Source organism: Lynx rufus, unplaced genomic scaffold (genome assembly GCF_022079265.1).
Source record: "Lynx rufus isolate CCGP_SWC_20201006 ecotype Redwood Valley unplaced genomic scaffold, mLynRuf1.p SCAF_6, whole genome shotgun sequence".
Lineage (NCBI taxonomy): Eukaryota > Metazoa > Chordata > Mammalia > Carnivora > Felidae > Lynx > Lynx rufus.
Window position 1 is genome coordinate 1,778,684 of NW_025814878.1, and position 19,212 is coordinate 1,797,895.

At 45.8% G+C, this 19,212-nt stretch overlaps 1 protein-coding gene across 2 annotated transcripts in view; it reads left to right on the forward strand.

Moving 5' to 3' along the window:
- The first annotated feature begins 318 nt into the window (after positions 1-318).
- SLC22A2 (solute carrier family 22 member 2) overlaps positions 319-19,212 on the forward strand; it is a 30,564-nt gene continuing 11,670 nt past the window's right edge. For both annotated transcript variants that reach the window (XM_047102900.1, XM_047102899.1), the window contains exons 1-7: positions 319-729; positions 2,556-2,659; positions 7,927-8,081; positions 10,465-10,633; positions 15,051-15,165; positions 17,005-17,111; positions 18,445-18,659. In XM_047102900.1, the coding sequence (XP_046958856.1) occupies positions 319-729; positions 2,556-2,659; positions 7,927-8,081; positions 10,465-10,633; positions 15,051-15,165; positions 17,005-17,111; positions 18,445-18,659 (1,276 nt within the window). The remainder of the gene's footprint in view (positions 730-2,555; positions 2,660-7,926; positions 8,082-10,464; positions 10,634-15,050; positions 15,166-17,004; positions 17,112-18,444; positions 18,660-19,212) is intronic.

Below are 19,212 nucleotides of genomic sequence, written 5' to 3' on the forward strand. Positions count from 1 at the left end.
GGAGGGCTTGTTTGTGGGGTTGGGGTGAGGTAAGGCAAGCTCTTGGGGAGTGATCTTAGCACACACACAACATCTGGCCCTGTTTCTTGCTCAGGGCACCTCGGGAGAGCGGCAGGACGCATGTCCGCTGGAGGAGGGCACAGTTGGAAATTAGCCTGACCAAGTAAAAGTCTGGATCAAAGGTTGGTCTCATTCTCAAGTAAACTCCCTCCAACCCTCTGACTTCTGGATAAGAGCTGAACTGAGCCGGCCACGGCCTCACTCGGGGCCACTCGCACCAGCCCGGGGAGAGCATCAGGACTCCTGCCTCCGATAATAATGCCAACTGTGGATGACATCCTAGAGCACATAGGGGAATTTAACTTCTTCCAGAAGCAGACGTTCTTTCTCTTAGCTCTGCTCTCGGCCGCGTTCACCCCCATCTACGTGGGCATCGTCTTCCTGGCCTTCACCCCGGATCACCGCTGCCTGAGCCCCGGGGTGGCCGAGCTGAGCCGGAGATGCGGCTGGAGCCTGGCGGAGGAGCTGAACTACACAGCGCCGGGCCCGGGGGCCGCGGGCGAGGCGTCCCCTCACCGGTGCCGCCGCTACGAGGTGGACTGGAACCAGAGCGCCCTCAGCTGCGCGGACCCCCTGGCCGGCCTGGCGGCCAACAGGAGCCACCTGCCGCTGGGCCCCTGTCGGCACGGCTGGGTGTACGAAACGCCCGGCTCGTCCATCGTGACCGAGGTGAGTGAGTGCAGGACTCAGGGCAGGCGAGAGCCCATACACTGGCTTTTCTTAAGGGAGAAGCCGGTAAGGCCTGGTTCTTACGCCGTCTGGACGTGATTTGGGGGCTCAAAGGATCTTGTAAAATCCTCATTTCCGACAAGAACATGGAGCCTCTTATTTGTCTGGAGGATGAGTGAATTAGTTAAAACTTCGTCAAATTCTGGCAATAATGATTCCAGTTTATGTAAGTTTCAGGGGTAAGAAACAAGGAAAAGCATAGCCGAATTCTTGGACATAATTCCAGGAAAAGGAAAAATTCTAAGCCTCTTTTTTCTGGAGCCTGAAAGTTCATGGAACTCACCTGAATGGTGCCTTACCATGATACGATACATTTTTCTCTTGATAGCTACTTTTTTCTCTTGGATTTGCTCAAAATGTTTGCATAAAAACCATCTGGGGTTGACGTTTCTGCTATGGCGCTATTGTTTTATTAAAAACTACAGTCAACATTAATAGCTAATTGTGAAGCCTCCTTTTAATAAATACAGAGAAAACAAAAAAAATGGGGACCTGCTTTTATTGGAGGCAAACCAAAATGGGAGGGTGCATTTATTCTGAAAATACAGAGAAAGCCAGCTGCCTGGCTTAATTTAAAATGACTGCTCGGGTAACGTGAAGACATTCTGTATAAACAGACATTTAGGTACTGGAGCTTTTCTTTTTTTTTTTTTTATTAAAAAATTTTTCTTTAATGTTTATTTGCTTTTGGGAGAGAGAGAGAGACAGAGACAGAGGCATGCGCAGGGGATGGGCAGAGAGAGGGAGACACAGAATCCAAAGCAGGCTCCAGGCTCTGAGCTGTCCGCATAGAGCCCGACGCGGGGCTCGAACTCAACAGACCGAGAGATGATGACCTGAGCTGAAGTCAGAGGCCCAACCGACTGAGGCACCCAGGCTCCCCGGTACAGGAGCTTTTCTTAAATGGTCCGATGCTTACATGAAACCGTAGATAGAGATCACAGATATAACATCATACAATTTCAAGAGGCTTTACAACGTTGCTAATCTCATCCCTTCATACAGAGATGAGAAAACTGAGGCCCAGAACAGAGAAAAATTTTGCCCAAGGCCACAGAGTTAACAGTTCACTCTAGAAACCAAATTTCCACCTGTTCCTTCAACATTGCCTCTTGTTCCAAATGAGAGCGAATGTAGCAGGCTGTGAAAACATTCCAGATTCCCTTACTATTTTTTTAAATGTGTATTTATCTATTTTTGTGAGAGAGAGGGAGAGAGCATGAGCAGGGGCAGGGGAGAGAGAATCCCAAGCAGGCTCCATACTGTCAGAAGGAGCCCGATGCGGGGCTCGATCTCACGAACCGAGAGATCATGACCTGAGCTGAAATCAAGAGTCTGACTGACTCAGACACCCCCCGACTCCGATTCCCCTACTGTTAAAGAGACAGCAAAGAGACGCTGAATATCCCAGCTCCCTCGGGCCAGCGTTGGCATCCAGCTTACACACCCATTTGCTTTTTCGTATCAACATTAGAAAGGGAAAATGGAGCAACATGGAGTACTTACCTGATTTCAGCTGGTTTCGCCAACAACGGATTTTGGCTTAATGACATGCTTCTAGGTGGAAGGCTAAATAGATCGTGGGACAAATCTCTTGGTTGTATAAGGAAAATTCACATAAGCAAAAAAAAAAACACAGTTGGTTTATTGCCATTCATCCACATCAGCTCAAGGCAAGGAATATTCGAGGAGTTCCCTGGGCTGAGCTGTGTCTAACAGGATTTTGTTTTCTCTCCTGACCCGGGAAACCTCTCGCCCCTCGGCAGTTTAACCTAGTGTGTGCCAGTTCCTGGATGCTGGACCTGTTTCAGTCGGCTGTGAATGTAGGATTTTTTATCGGTTCTGTGGGTATCGGCTACATAGCAGACAGGTGGGTGTCACACAAATGTGGTGGAATTTAAATAGTCCCGCAGGTCCGGAAAACACTTGGATTCACCTGCCCCTGCTTGAATAGCATCCTTTCCCAAAGCACACAGACCACAGTTTCCTGGCCTCATGGCAGCCGTCTTGACAATTTGAGATGTCTTGCACTGCTTTGATAACCTAGGGTTAGAAGGGAGAGTAATAAATGATTTGATCCCTTTCGTGATTCCCAGTTCATCGGCCTCATCACTAGGTCCCCATTCATGAACCATCAGGGCTCCTAAGCTCTCCCTCCTCTGCCTGCCTCTCATAGACCCAAAGCCAGTGTAGACCTGCCCTGCAGCTGTCCTTGCCTAGCCCATTGGGTCACAGCATTCCTGATAGGGATCCTGGGGACAGATGTAGTTGTAGGTATGGAACCTAGGTTATAATCTGGTAAAAGGGACACAGGGGCCGTCTACCCTGACAGAGGTAAATATCCGCTATCACAATGTCAGTGTTCCCGGAGAGAGACGAGGAAAGACTTGTGTGTGCGGAGCATACAGCAGATGGTCCTCTGAGGAGGTCCGGTTCAGGGAGCTAGTTTTCAGTGAGTCGTACTAATCCAGCTCTGTCTGTATCTTTTGTATGTCCATCACTTTGCACTCCCAGATTTACTGTGCTGAAAGTGCCTTTTAACATGCATTTTTACTCGGTTGATGGCCAATTAGATATTTTTCGGAGTCCTCAAAAGAGAAAGGAACAGAAAAATTTGCTTTATACTTGATACTTGAGCACTCGAAATACCAACTGTTTATTGGGTGTTCTCCATGTGCCAGACACTGTGCTCCAGTGTTTGAACAGTATCATTCTCACGAATAACCAGAGCTAGTGCTATGTAACTATATAATAAATACATATAATCTAGGTAAACACGCTTTATGCTCATTGCTTTCCCCAACTAGATCTGTGGTAGAGATAAACCCAAACCTGTATTATATTAAATGTAAACAGAATATTTTCTTTGATGATGCTATATGGTCAGGCTGGATGGAAACTTGCAAATGAGTTAAAGATTGGTAACAATAGTTAATCCATCCCCTCCCAGGGGCATCTGCGTGTTCACAGCCCGGGCCCACTGTGGCGGCGGGAGGGAGAGGGGATGGCAGTCGAGGCCGCTGAGCCACAGGGCAGTCCATCCATCACTCCACTTCAGTAACTGTCTGCTCCGTCCTCCTTCAAAGGTTCTTCCTGGGACTTTGTGTGGGAGGCTTGTGAGGTAAAAAGGAAGGTCATTTGCTTTTATTTTCATTGCCCCACAACCAATAGGTCGATGGTTTGGAGATGAGCCCTTAAGTCAGGAGAGCTGCAGTCAAGGGACGGTCTAGAGTGTGTGGCTGTCCGCCCCCCTGCCTCCTTGCCCCCTCTCCACTCCCTCCTTCCCATAAGGTGGGGATACTAACACTCAGCTGCCGGGATGGAAGTGAGCAAATAGGTGACTGAACGTCTCGGCTGGTTAAATAAATGAGTTAATTTTTCTCACCCCACTCACACAGAAGGAGACAGGTTATAATTCCCCACTGACAGTGCATTCCTGATTTATAACCCTGAGTCAATTATCCACCTTCTTGGATGACCTCATCTCATTATTTTGCTCCTATTGTTGAAATCTTCTATGTAAAGTTGATTACTCACTATTCTTCCCCAAAAAGCTATATACAAATCTCCATTTCTTTTCCTTTTTTTTTCTTGAAAGAGAGAGAGAGAGAGAGTACAAGCTGGGGAGGGCAAGAGGGAGAGAGAGGGAGAGGATCTGAAGTAGGCTCCATGCTCAGTGAAGAACCCAACGACGCGGGGCTCAGTCTCATGACCCTGAGATCATGACCTGAGCTGAAATCAAGAGTCAGACACCCAATCGACTGAGCCGCTGGGCGCCCCATTTATGTTTCTTAAATTGTCTGAATTTCTGTTGTTTATTGCCCCTTCTTCTGTTCTACTTGCATATGCGGGTGAGAGTCTGCAATAGCACAACAGCCATTGGATTAAAAAGAAAAAGCAAGTTATCTTTTGCATAATTAATGCTTTTTTCTGAACAATATTCAGATTCTATACAATGGTACAAAATCTCACGGAAAATCATTTCGTGCTACGGATTAAACTAACATTACTAAAATCGATTGCCTTCTGTGATGCTTTTTAAAGATATGAACCAACAGCTGATTAGGGTATCTTTTAGAAGAAAACCAGGAGGATATTATGAAAAGGTTGCAAATAAGAATACTGAGTTTTACACCATGTCCACTTTCTGAAAGTCAGCTTTGCTGATGGAAGGGAGGGCTGAAGGAAGGGCATGTGTTAGAGAATTTGAAAACAAGCCCTTCATAATATGTCTAACTTATGTCATCATTCAAACCTCCTAAAGAACATTTTTTAGAATCACCTGATGCAAAAAAAAAAAAAAAAGAGTAATCTCTCACCAATTCCAGATTTTTTACTCTACTGATGGGTAATTGTAAGTTCTGTATTTAGTGGCATGCCTGTAAATGTTTAATGACTGGCTTTCTGAGGGATAAAGGCCTGGTGTGTAGAATTTGCTGATTTCCCTGGTGTAAGTACTCCCACAGTGGTCCATTTCAAGCTACCAAAGTGAGGTCACTGGACACAGGGTTGACCAGAAATAGGCACCATTGTATGGTATTTCCACTGTACGGATACAGCAGACAGAGGTGAATAATCTCATGAGCATAGATAATGGCCGAACACGGTAGAGTAATTAGGAAGCAATGTTTTGCATATTTATTACACTTGTTTTTAATCTAATTTCCTTAATTTTAAGTGTAGGATTTAATTTCTAACAGTGGCTGTGTTTAACAATTAGCTTGCAAATTTTCTGAGATCCTAATGACCAACTAACAAGAGCCAGCCCCCATTCCTCTATATTGCGTGATGGAACTAGATCAGAGCAGAATCGGAGTCTCAACGGGTCATAGTCAAACTTATCCAGCTATGTGAAATCTTCCAAAACAAGTTCTCCGCTACCGACCATGTGCCAGGCACTGTACTGGGCACACTGATGTGTTATAGTCATTTAGACTCATCACCGCCTTTTAAACATGATTTTGTTATTCCCAGTTTGCAGATGAGGAACCTGAGGCTCGGTGAAATGAAAGCAGTGCCCCCCAGACATTAATGTGCATGTAAACCAGCTGGGAATCTTGTTAAAACTCTGATTCGGATCCAGCAGGCCTAGAGTGAGCCCTGAGCCTGCATTTCTAACCCCTCCTACACGATGCGGATGACCCTGCCCACATTCTGAGTGACAAGTAGTCAAATACGTATGAAGCCAGAAATACTGGAATCCACCCCCCTCTCCTGTTTCAGCTCTTCGTTTTTCATTTAACCACTTACGTGGTTGTGTTGCAGGCAGAAAAAGTCCCAAACCACTATCCCAGATCTCCAAAACTTCTCCCAACCATGCCATAGTTTTGTAATGGCGTCGTGACTTTATTTGGCACGTGTCCCCCGCTGAAGTTTTTCTGCATCACAGATTTGATTTTCTGAAGGTTTTCATGCTCTCAGTTTCCAATGGTAAATATTCCCTCTTATCAGCCACAGGATTTTGTCCATCTACAGGAGCGTGACTAGTATGGGAGGCCCAGGTCAACTTTGGAAGCTAAAGAGCTATCACCTGAACAAACGTTTAAAGACTCTTTCAGGGTAAAGGAAGGGGTGTGGGTAGGAGAACACGGGAGATGAAAGGCTAAAACATTTTGTCAAGATGGGATTTTGGAAGACTTTGAATAAAAGGCCAAAGAGGCAGATATTTACAGTGGGGAACCATTGGCTGAGAATTAAGAAATCAATGGTCCAAACAGTGTCTTAAGAAGTTTAGCAGTTTAGGGGCACCTGGGTGGCTCATTCGGTTAAGCGTCCAACTCTTGATTTCAGCTCAGGTCATGATCTCACCGTTTGTGACACTGAGCCCCACGTCGGGCTCTGCGCTGGCAGCATGGAGCCTGCTTGGGATTTTCTCTCACCCTCTCTCCCTCTCTGCCCATCCCCAGCTCATGCATGATCGTGCTCTGTCACTCTCAAAATAAATAAGTAGCCATAAAAAAAAAAAAGAAAGAAGTTCAGTGGTTTACATTTATTACTCATGAGAATGCTTGATCTTTCAATTTCCAATTTAAAACATTAACATTCCCCAATAATTGTTAAGGATGTCATGGATTATTTTCAAACGGTCAGTTGGTATTGAAATGGTCGCTAGGACGTAGTAGCCTAGGAGCAGAGTAACTATTAAAAAATATTCAGCCACAATCAAATGTGCAAAGGAATGACATAAAACAGTCCGTGACTTGAGTTTGCAGTGGATAAGCAAAGACTGACTAAAACATTGCCTTCTATGAAGAATCTTTAAAATACCCAGTAACGGCCAACTAGGACGATTCTTAGAACAAAACAAGGCGGACGCGATGACAACATGAATTAGCAGTGCTCTGCCCCAAGTCAACTCTCAGACAGCCTGCTTGACACACAGAAGGAAAGACATGGGGGGAAAGGAAGCCAGTGTCTCTAGCTCTTTCCGTGTAATATCTCACTTAACCCTCTTGTCGACTGGGTAGGACAGGTCTTTTCCAGCTGAGGAAACAGAAAGGTTGACTAACACAGACATCGGAGTAATTGGTAAGGCCAAGATTCAACCAGGTTTCAAAGTTTTCCCCTCCTCTGTGTCCTGGGACCCTCTCCAGGTCCCTAAGCTGATGAAAACCCAAGTCTCTCAGATAGAATGTGAAGAAGCTAACCTGGGGTACTCCATGACAAAGGCCCTCCGCCCCCGCAGCTGACACCAGAGACCATTTCCGGGGAGACATGCAAATACCACAAAGTCCAAAGGCAGTATTGAAATTTTTGTTTTTCCGAAAGAAAAACTCTCTGGGGTGGGCAGTTGGTGGAGACTGTTGGTGCAGAGGCCCCAGCTTATAGGATGATGGAAGACCCAGATGGGCCCCTGGGTGGCCTGGAAGAGTCACCCCCTGCCTGAAGACGCTCCACAGTGTGAGACTGAGAAGGTTCTGGGGCCCTGGGGTGAATGAGGCATAGAATTTTCACAGAGTGCCCTGGGGAAAAGTACTAAAGTGAACTGACCCGAAGTCAGGGATTCTCCTTAGGTGGGCATCAATCCACGTCTCCTGAGTTTGCCTAATTCAGAGCCAACCTCCTCTTGAGACTTCCATAACTTCTGTGCATTTTCTACAGCCTTCATGAATCTAATTCTATTTTCTCTCCTTGCAGGTTTGGCCGTAAGCTCTGCCTACTGGTTACAATCCTCATAAATGCTGCATCAGGACTCCTGCTGGCCGTTTCCCCAAACTATACCTGGGTGTTAATTTTCCGTTTGATCCAAGGGCTGGTCAGCAAGGCAGGCTGGCTTATGGGCTACATCCTGAGTAAGAATGTTTGTGGCTGCTGCTTGGAGAATTAAGTGACATTTTGCCAAAATCCATAGGAGAAGGGAGGGGCTGGGCCCCCAAACGGACCCAGCTTCAAGAAAATGTTGAGAGATTTTTTTTTTTCTCTATCAAAAGTATTTCTAAAATCTTTTCAGCAACTCAGTCTACATTCTTTCTATAAAGAAAACAATGAAGGCAGAAATGAGGGTAAACATACCATCCAGATTCTAATATAACTTTTTAGGAAAAAGCTTTCTATACCCGGGGGTGTTACATACAGAGAAAAATCTAGCCCTCCAGGTCTATACATAAAGAAAATTCGACGGTGAGACATACGTCAGCTTTATGAGGGACTTCACTGCTTTGCATAAATGGATGCTTGCAAACCACTGTTCTCTTCAATTTATATACAAGAAAACGGAGAATATAAGCCCCGTAGGCAATCTAGTTTCGACAGCCATTTGCCTGACCAGGAATATCATTTCATCCCACACACTGGTAGCCAGTTATGCTTAAACTCCACGGAGTCCGGGAGAATACTTGAATCCCAATAAATAGCATAGCGCCTTTAAAGCCATAGTGAGAAAAATTAGCACCATAATTAGATCTGGGGGATTAACGCCATCATTACTTGTCCCTGGCTACAGTCAAAGAGCATCCATACAAAGGGAAATGGGCGCTTTGAAATCCAAACCATCACCATCATAAAACTCTCATTACCCATGAGAACTAGAATATGAAGAGCTGGAATATGTGTGCTTAAAATTGCACCTGGTAAAGTTAATCTGGGGAACTCTGTGAGATGCAGAAGGCTACTGTCTTGGTAGGCACCTCCCTAACGTATTCCCAGGCAACAAAGGAATTAATTAATGTACAGTTATTCAACCAGTAATTGGTTTTTAGAACACATGATACGTAGAAATAGGTGTAATTTCATTGTATAAATTTAAATTTCAGCCTTCTGCCCATTAACCTCTTCTCCAGTCCCTCTGAATGTCCTTGAGGTACACCTTGCTGCTTGACCTCTTCCCTCCCCACCACCCTCAGACCTCTCCGTGGCCGCAACCACTTTGAAAGGCAGATATTTCTATTTATTGAGCACTTACAGACTTTTGTTTAACTCTGTTTTAAATACTTTTTGATAATTTGCAGTAATTTCTAGAAATATTTTGGGGGCGCATTTATATTTGGTTTATAAATAGTTGACGTCTTGAACACGATTCCTAAACATTTAAAGCAAAAGGTCTGTGGCTCGTGGATTATCTGGAATTGAAGTTCTAGAGTGTTTGCGATAACGAAATGACTATCCCCTAAATCCATGTCCTGCAGACTTCATACATGTGTCAGGGTGGAGCCATGGAATGGGGGAAAGCTGATTCGTATGCCACATGCAGAGCTATGCTGCCAACCTGGCTCTTGGAAAATAAAGAGCCCTGATTTGTGGAGTTGTCTGATATCTAAGTTGTAAATACTCCCACCATGACTGAGGTTGATGGGTTTAATGACCAAGTTGCAAAATCCCTGAAAATTTATAAAGCGGTTCGTGCAAGCCAATGCTAGCAGACTCCAGTGAGTTGGGAAACCCACTGCTAGGTTTCCAAGACATTTACATGCATTATTAGGATTGGCAAGAAAATACTTAACTCATATAAGAGATGTTCATTTACATAAGAATCCTTTACAATCTCAATTCAGTGCTTGATCCATTTATTCACATCGTAAATTACCCCTGCCTTACTACTCTAGATCAAACTTTTGCAATTAGAAACAACTGGGTTACGTAAAAAAAAAAAAAGCAATCACATGGGGCACCTGGGTGGCTCAGTCAGTTAAGCATCTGACTCGGCTCAGGTCATGATCTCGGAGGTTGTGAGTTCCAGCCCCGCATCAGGCTCTGTGCTGATGGCTCAGAGCCTGGAGCCTGCTTCGGATTCTGTGTCCCTCTCTCTCTCTGCCCCTCCCCAGCTCATGTTCTGTCTCTCTCTTAAAAATAAATAAACTTAAAAAAAATGTTTAAAAAAAAGCAAACACAACTTAAAAAAATAAAAACTTTGGATTGCTTCAAAAAAAACATTTTTTTTGCACGTATCTGAAATCCAGTCACATTTTCCCTGGAAATTATTCTATCGATCAAACATTTTGCTCACACTGGCAGGCCTTTCCCCCCCACCCAATGTGGAATTACAAGATCTTATATTACTACAACAGCAAAATTATAACAAAATCTGTCCCAAAGAACACTTAAAATTATTCAGAAAGTTGTATACAACATTCTAGAACTTGGACTCTTTTTTGAGGCTGGCACTCTAGTTTCCCCGAAGTTGGATGGCCAACTCCCTGTCCTACTGACTTGCGTTGACCGTTTGGATTCTCTCTGCAGTTACAGAGTTTGTCGGGCTGAGCTATCGGAGAACAGTGGGCATCGTTTACCAAATGGCCTTCACCGTTGGGCTCCTGGCGCTGGTGGGGGTGGCATACGTGCTTCCTCACTGGAGGTGGCTCCAGCTCACTGTTTCCCTGCCCAACGTCTTCTTCTTGCTCTATTACTGGTAAGTCCATTTGGAACAAAAAAGGAAATAACTTGAACTATTTTGTTTTCCTGAAAAGGCTACCTCTCCTTAATGCACACCATCCTTCTGTATTGCAAGGTGTCCTTCACTCTTTCCCTTCATGGAAAGCCCAGGTCAGTGTTTCAGGGATAAAAACAAAACAAAACAAAACAAAAACAACAACAAAAAAAAACCCCATGAACTTCAACGTGTCTTGCCCTCCGGAAATCAAATGTCCTTTTGCTTCGGGCTTAAGAGTTTTATAACTCACATCTTTTTACATTACTAATGTGGTGTTTAAATTAACTTTTAGTGGCTGTAATGCCCTTGGCAGAGGTTGACAATATTACTATTCTCATTCCATCCCTGCTCAGAGGAGACTTTAGCGTGCAAGTGTTACCACTTCCCACATCCCTGCCCAAGGCACACATCTCCAATCAATCCAGCAGTCTTTATCCCAGATCAGGCAGAGTCATCAGGACATGTGAAACTTGTTTGTCGCACCTGCCAAGGAAACCGTGGAAACAGCAGAAACTATCAGAAATTCCTAATGCGAGTTTACCTGAAATAAAACAAGAGGGATGTTAGGTTATCGCGCAAATCCCTCTCTCAAGCAACAAACCACTTTCTGGACGTAGTCACCTGTTCCTCCCAGAGTCATCCTGTCTAAGAATTAAGCATCTCAACCCTTTCCAGAAAGCCTGGCTTTCCTCCAAAATCTGGTCAAACTCTGAGAGGGACCCTTACCTCCCTCCCATATCCATTCTATCTCCTTTACATCTCTGAAGCCACCCCCACGATAGACTCACCCTGGTTTCTTTGACATTTGCTCTTCCATATCCTCCAATGCATGTTTCACACTCCATTTCTAAAATTAGTTCTACCATGTTCCCTTCCTGCCTAAAAATCTTTCAACGGTTTTGTTTTTCTGATGCTTTAGCATCACAGAAAAGGTGCACCTCTCATCCAAGTTCTGGTCACCTCTGATGTGTTGCTTCTTGCCATTTTTACTCGATAGAATCAAATTTAATTTACTTCCAATTCTACGACCTCCGTGATGGGCCTACATCATCGAAAATCAGTGGAGATATAGAGTAGAAAACAGGTGTTTAGGGGGAAGAGTGGAGGCAAAGAGGTTAGGTAAGGGACTATCGTCATAATCCTTGCAAGAGAGATAGAGCCTGAGTTAAGACAAGTGGTGGCCTATGAGGAGGAGAAAACTGGAAATAAGTTTCATCAGCAAGCAGGGACAGAGCCTGGTGGAGACCAAATGGGAAGGGTTAGGGAGAGGAAGTGCCTCGTGGGTGGAGTGGAGGCTTCTGTGTCTGCACGTGCTGAGATAAGGAGCACAGGAGGAGGGGTGGGTTTGAAAGGAGGGATGATGAGGGCGAGCTTTGGACACGCCAAGTCTGAGATCCATCTGGAAAGGACATCAATGTGTACACGGCCAGGGGCGGTTGAACCTGAGGATCAGGAATTCAAGAAAAATCCCCCTGTTGGTGGGTAGGGGATAGAGGCAGTCCCTCAGAGGAAAGGAACAGAGCCCGGAGAGGAAGCGAATGGGGCAGAACACAAAAGAAATATACCACGGGGCGCCTGGGTGGCTCAGTCGGTTGAGCGTCTGACTTCGGCTCAGGTCACGATCTCACGGTCCGTGAGTTCGAGCCCCTCGTCAGGCTCTGGGCTGATGGCTCAGAGCCTGGAGCCTGCTTCCGACTCTGTGTCTCCCTCTTTCTCTGCCCCTGCGCCATTCATGCTCTGTCTGTCTCTGTCCCAAAAATAAATAAACGTTAAAAAAAATTTTAAAAAAAAATATATACTAAATTCTGAAAGCCTAGCTGAGGACAAGGAGCCAGGACAGAAGACAGAGGCGGTGCCATGGCTAGAAGGGGTGGGGGGTGGGCTACAGGGGCGGAGGGGATGCGATGGTCACCAGAGGAGGGACTCCATGCAGGCTGACCAAGGCCAGTGGGGGGCCCTGTCCCCTGCCCAGTGGCATTTCTCTCATGTCTCTGTAACCTTCACGTTTCACTGCTTGTTGGGATCAGCTGTTCACCTGACACTGTGGGACTGGCATGTGTGTCCCAGTAGCTGTCAGCTCTTAGAGGTGAGGTGACATTAGAAGCCCTCTGGCACAGCTTCCTGCCCAGGGCTGGAGCCCCCAGAGCAATGCCCCCAGAGGATCATTATTCAGCCTCTGCTTGAAAACTGTCCTCGCTCTTACTCTGTCATCAAGCAAGCGACTTCACTGCAGAACCCAAAGCTCGTCTTCAAGAGACTTCTCATTGACCCGGAATTTACCTTCCCGGCATGTGTACCCAGGGTTCCTAATTCTGCACTGAGAGCTTCAAAAAATTAATTTCTATTCTACCGGGTAGCTCTGTACCTATCTGGGGATGCCTCCCAGGATCCATCCAGACGTTTCCGCTGGGAGGCTAGCCATTTCTGGTTCCTGTCTTCTCTGACGTGGCTCCCAGGTCCTCCTTGACCCTTCAGCTCGCTTGACACCTGGCTCGGCCGACTCTGCTTCTGGGGTGTGAGCGACTGGGCTGAACCTGTGCGTCAAATGTGATCTAGGAAAATCATGCTACGGCATCACGGCAGAAAGGATGCTCACCGCGAGCTGTGGATTGGCCGCCGCCGAGCACCACATTTCTGTTCCTGATGTCGAGCCTTAACTGAGGAATTGGACTTGATTCCTCTCTCCATGGCACTCCCACAAACATCCATCCCGAGTTCCTTTTGGGCCCTCTCAGAGCAACTTTCTCCCCCAGGGTGAGGCCCCGACACGGGGCCTTCCGGACTCTATGCCAGAACTCCCACCAGGGCGGTCCTTCAACCTCCTTCCTGCCAGTCCCTCTTCCTCCCATCGACCCTGAACCAGCTACTCCAAGAATACTCTCCAAACACAGATCCAGGTGGCTACAGTCCTGCTCCAGGAGGTACAGGGCCGCCCACCCCGTGTCCTGCCAGATCCAGCAATCTGGCTTTTAAGCTCTGCTACCGTCTTATCTCAAACTCTTACCTCCTTCCCTTGAGAAATCAGCTCTCAGAATAATATGCGTAAAATACTTGGTTTCCCCCGTGAGGGAACTGCATTCCGCTGTCCCCATACCCGGCAGATCTCGGCACTCGCAAAGCCCAGCTGACCTGCCTCTCCTCCTGCCTGGGCATCCGGTTGACCACCGGGGACTCTGAAGAGGATGCCCCAAAAGTCTCCTGCACAAGGCTGAACACAAGTCAGCGTGTGAGGGAGGAAAAACCCACGTAGCCTCTGCAAAATTTTAAAACATTCTTTTCTTGTGAGAGAACTTTGAAGACGGCTTGTCTCAGCAACTTTCAAATACGCAATACAGTTCTATTAACCGTAGTCACCGCGCCATACGTCGCATTCTCAGGGCTTCTGATTGTTTTGTAACTGGAAGTTTGTGCCTTCTGACCCCCTGCCCCCATGGTGTCCACTTCCTCCGCCAGCAACCACCCATCTGTGCTCTGTATCTATGAGCTCGGTCTGTTTGTTTGTTTTGGATTCGACACATAAGTGAGATCATGTGGTGTTTGTCTTTCTCTGACTTATTTCACTTAGCGTAATACCCTCTAGGCCCACCCATGTTGTCAGATGGCAAGACTTCATTCTTATTTATGGCTGAAGACTATTTCGTTGTGTAATATACACCACATCTTCAGCCATTCATTCATCCATCCCCGGGCACTTAGGGTGTTTCCATGACTTGCTGAAGTAAACACAGGAGTGCATATACCTTTTTGAATTGGTATTTTTGTTTCCTTCTAATAAATACCCAGAAGTGGAATGGCTAGACCATGTTGTGCTTTCTATTTTTAATTTTTTGAGGAACTCCACACTCTTTTCCATAGTGGCTGCTCCAGTTTATGCTCCTACCAACAGTGCATAAGGGTTTCCCTTTCTCCACACCCTTGTCAGCGTTTATTGCTTGTCTTTTTGAGACTAGCCATCCTAACAGATGTGAAGTGATATCCCCTCGTGGTTTTGATTTCTATTTCCCTGGTGATTAGTGATGTTGAGCATCTTTTCATGTACCTGTTGGCCATTTGTATGTCTTCTCTGGAAAAATGTCTATTAGGATCCTCTGCCCATTTTCCAAATCAGATTTTCTGGTTTTTTGCTACTGAGTTGTATGAGTTCTTTATATATTTGGGGTATGAACCTCTTAACCTGGCACATGATTTGCAAATGCTTTCTCCCATTCAGTAGGCTGCTTTCTGTTTTTGTCGATTTCCTTTGCTGTGCCGCCCCTGCACAGTTTTATTTCCTTTGTAGATCCACCCCAACCTCACTTGCAGACACTTGACCATGACCACTGCGGGAAGAAGGTTCAGTAAGACCTCCACCCATCCCCCACTGAACAGCTCTGATAACACTTGTGCTATTCCCTAGGTGCATCCCTGAGTCGCCAAGGTGGCTGATCTCCCAGAACAAAAATGCTAAAGCCATGAGGATCATTAAGGACATCGCAAGGAAAAATGGAAAACCTCTGCCAACCTCCCTTCAGGTGAGCCAGCGGCTGAACTATCAAATGATGGAACGGCGACGAAGGAGAATCTGGCAAAGCCGTGTGTTCTCAATGGGGAGTCATAGAAGGGGCCCACCATGTGCAACAGGATGTTTCCGTTGTACTCGGATTCATGGTCCCCAGTAATATATTGGATTCTAAATAGATCCAAAGCATAAAAGGAAAAGGACACTGAAAATCACTGAAAGGCAAATGAGGAGTTTCTATCATGTGCCACCCAAGGCTGTGTGGGCCACTTGTACCCAACTACCCAATGTCTTCCTTACCAGATCGGGGAGGGGGGAGGGGCTCACAGAGGCAAGAGTCTTCAAACACAAATAATTTCTTAGAATTTTAAACATTTTGGATAGAAAATGTCCCAAAACATCGTGAGCTCTCTCCTGCCTTGTGGAAAAAAAAAAAAAAAAAAAACAAGTTGCTGGGGTGCCCATTTTCTCTGCATTTTGTGTTTTGCCTCTAGGAGACCTCATCACCTTTAACTTAAGCCTTTTTACCTGGTGGGACAGAACAGAGAAAATCAAGCTGATTGGAAAACTCTGTCAAAATAAGAGTAATTCATCTCTGTGTGAGGATCTAAGATAGGTTCCCTGTAAGCATTTGCGATTTATATGACTTTAGAGTTGAGCATTTGGGGACTCAGAGGCTTTTTTTTTTTTTAAGTTTCTTTATGTATTATTTTGAGAGTGTGTGAGGGAGGGGCAGAGAGAGAGGGAGAGAGAGAACCACAAGCAGGTTCCGTGCTGTCTCGCAGAACCTGTCACGAGGCTCAAACTCATGAACCATGAGACCGTGACCTCAGCCAAAATCACGAGTCAGACGCTTAACTGATTGAGTCACCCGGGCGCCCCTGAGAGCCCTTTTTTTTTTTTTCACTTCTTCTCTGGTTTCTGGTGGTTGGGTAGACAGTCTTTTCTGCTGATGACCAGCCAAGCACTGATTAAGTTTTAAGCCATTTCAGAAATTGGTCAGGGATTAAAGCACGTGAGTTACTCTGGCCAAAGTTCAGGTTCACAGAAGAGTGGTAAGTCCGCTGGAGGTTCTTCCTCTTGTCCTCGGGCTTTTAGCACCCATCCAGTGTTGCTTTCGGAAGGAGTGGTTTTTGGGAACATTCTGCTTCCTGAACCCTGGAGATTGGGTCTCAACTCCACCACCTACTATTTTCTTCTAGAGCCGAGCTTCTGGAGCATTAATACTTGTGCACAGGGTGCACCTGGGACCTTATGGAAATGCAGATTCCGATTCAGTCTGTCTGGATGGGGGCCCAGGTCTTTCATTCTAACAAGCTCTAGGCGATAAAGAGCTGCTCCCAGTGCAAGGGTCCCAGAGCAGAGCTTCCTGACCGCGGGGTCCCAGCCGGTCCTGCAGAGAGGGGTGCCCCGTGCCCTCAGCCCACAGGGCCGCTGAGCCAGGCCTCCTCCTGCCCCCCTGTGCTTTACCTCCAAGGGCCCCTTGACAGAGGCACATGAGTTACCCAACTCCCCCAAATCCCAGCTTCCTCTTCTGTGAAAGGGGTGAAAAAAGGTGGACACTAACTTCCAGGATGGTCCAGATCAGCCGAGCTAGTACGTATGAAAGGCTCACTATGAGCCCCCAGCAAGTGTCACCTACTGTTGTGATTCCCTGTACTACACAGGGACACTGTCTTTTTTTTTTTTTTTTTTTTTTTTGACTTGCAGGTCTGACAATGCCTTTGTTCCCCTGGCTTTTTTTTTTTTTTTTTTTTTTTGACATATGAGATTTATTGTCAAATCGGTTTCCATACATACAGGGACACTGTCTGTAACCACACAAAGCTGTTCCTACGATTTCTATTCCTAGAGCCTCAGACCTGATGAGGAAGCTGACGAGAAGCTGAATCCTTCATTTCTTGATTTGGTCAGAACCCCTCAGATCAGGAAACACACTTTGATCCTGATGTACAACTGGTAAGGAACATTTTTCACTTCAAAACCTCTCCACATTTTTTTAAATCCCCATCATCCACATCAAGGGAGGGACCAAGAGCACCGTTACATAGCCTAGTTCCAGTATCGGTATTGACCGTGGATGGTGAGGGGACTCATTGCAAGTTTTCCTGATATCATTTTTGGGGGGAGGGCAGATGTTGAAATCGGCTTACAGTCCCAAAGCATAGATAAGCACATTCTCGACTTTGGCATTGCCAAAGGAGGTTATAAAATACCAAGCCGAGACTCCCCACACTGCCCCCCTGAAAATACTGATTTAATCGGTTGAGGGAAGGTCCAAGGCACCGATATTTTGACATTCTCCAGATGATTCCGGTATTTAGCCAAAATGGACAACTCCTGGTTCTGTATTTATGATGAGTGTAGATCTCTCCTTATTGTACAGGGCTAGCAAGGGAAGGGTCTTTTCCTTTTCTTGTCTATTGGAGAAAAAAATAAACTTATGAATGAGAACAAGCCACAAAGAGTAATCCACTAACTCCACAATCCATGGCTGAAGCGTGATTGTTTTCACGGTCTGCAGGCTTCTCCTGGAGCTCTGAGCCCTCACCCTGCACCAAGCCTTCCTTAGTCCAGTGAACTTTCCTTTCAGTGTGCATTGGACTGACACCGGCCAAACAGAGATTTGTAACCACTGGCAGAAGCAAGGCTCACCAGGAATTAATCTGGCACCCTTTACAGTACTGTGCGTAACACGAAGCAGTGAAATGTGGCTTCGTTAGCCTTCTTTCCTTTTCTGAATAATTGTGGCTCTTGCCAGGGGTCTTCCTAGTTTCCATTACAGATAACAAACACTTTCAGTCGACAAAACAAAGCAAAAAAAACATCGTCAAAATGCTATCTGGATGGTGTCAGAAGAGAAATCCTCAAGAAGTGAGGCCATATCCATTTGGGAATTTGGTACCCATTTGGGTCTCTGGTCTCCTAAAATTTGAATTAAGTAGCCAAGCCTTTTGATCCCGATTCCATCAGAAAACCACAAAGAGATAATAATTAATAGCCACTAATAAACTGATACAGTTTTACCAAATAAATCACTCTAGAAAGAAATTTCTTCTTGCCTTTCAGTTTGGCCAGGGAATGTTATCTTAATTTCTTCTGCTTTCCTGGTTCTGGGGTCACAACCAGCCACCATAGTGGGTCAGATGATGCAAAAGCAGTGGAAGAGAGGGAATAGCACTAAGATGACCAAGAAAGGTGACCCACAATCCACTCTCATTTCCAGAAGCTGCTCCTTCTCGATGATTTGCTTTTGGTGCTTGGCTTGACCTGAGCTCTCCTCTCTGCTCAGGTTCACGAGCTCTGTTCTCTACCAGGGCCTCATCATGCACATGGGCCTTACAGGGAGCAATTTCTACTTGGATTTCTTCTACTCTGCCCTGGTGGAGTTTCCAGCTGCCCTCCTCCTCATCGTCACCATTGACCGTTTAGGTCGCCGCTATCCATGGGCTGCATCAAATATGGTGGCAGGGGTAGCCTGCCTAGCCTCGGTTTTTATCCCTGATGGTAAGTGTCAGGCCAAGCTGGGGTCTTGTCTTCTAAGGCCCTGAGAAGAGGGAGGTCATAGCCCTCTGAGAGCAGGATTATGTAATTTGTCATCCAAATCAATTTGGAAAGAGTGAACACAGTATCTGGGACCTCCCTGAGCAAACCATATAGCTACCCTGTCTTTAAGAACAATTGTACCCACAGGTTGCCTGACATAATACAATCACACCTGATTGTTCTCTAATGTACTAGAACGAGAAAGGCTAAGGGGACTCATGCTACAGACCATTGGCCTGGCCCAGAAAAGAAAGCATGGGCTTTGCAGGGGTTGAGCAGGCCCAGGGTTAAAGTCTTATTTTAGTGTTTCCCAGACACTTAATTCTGCCGAACAAATAAGGAAGTTTAGGTAAATGCAACAAATGAACACTTATTCAGTTCCTTTCCTTCTTTTTAAAATGCGTTCTCAATGAAGGAGAGTAAGAACCTATACGATAGAATCCTCTTAGCAACTAGGAGCTTTGTTTGCATCCTTCAGTTATTAGCAATTACTTAAAATATTCCTATATTTTAC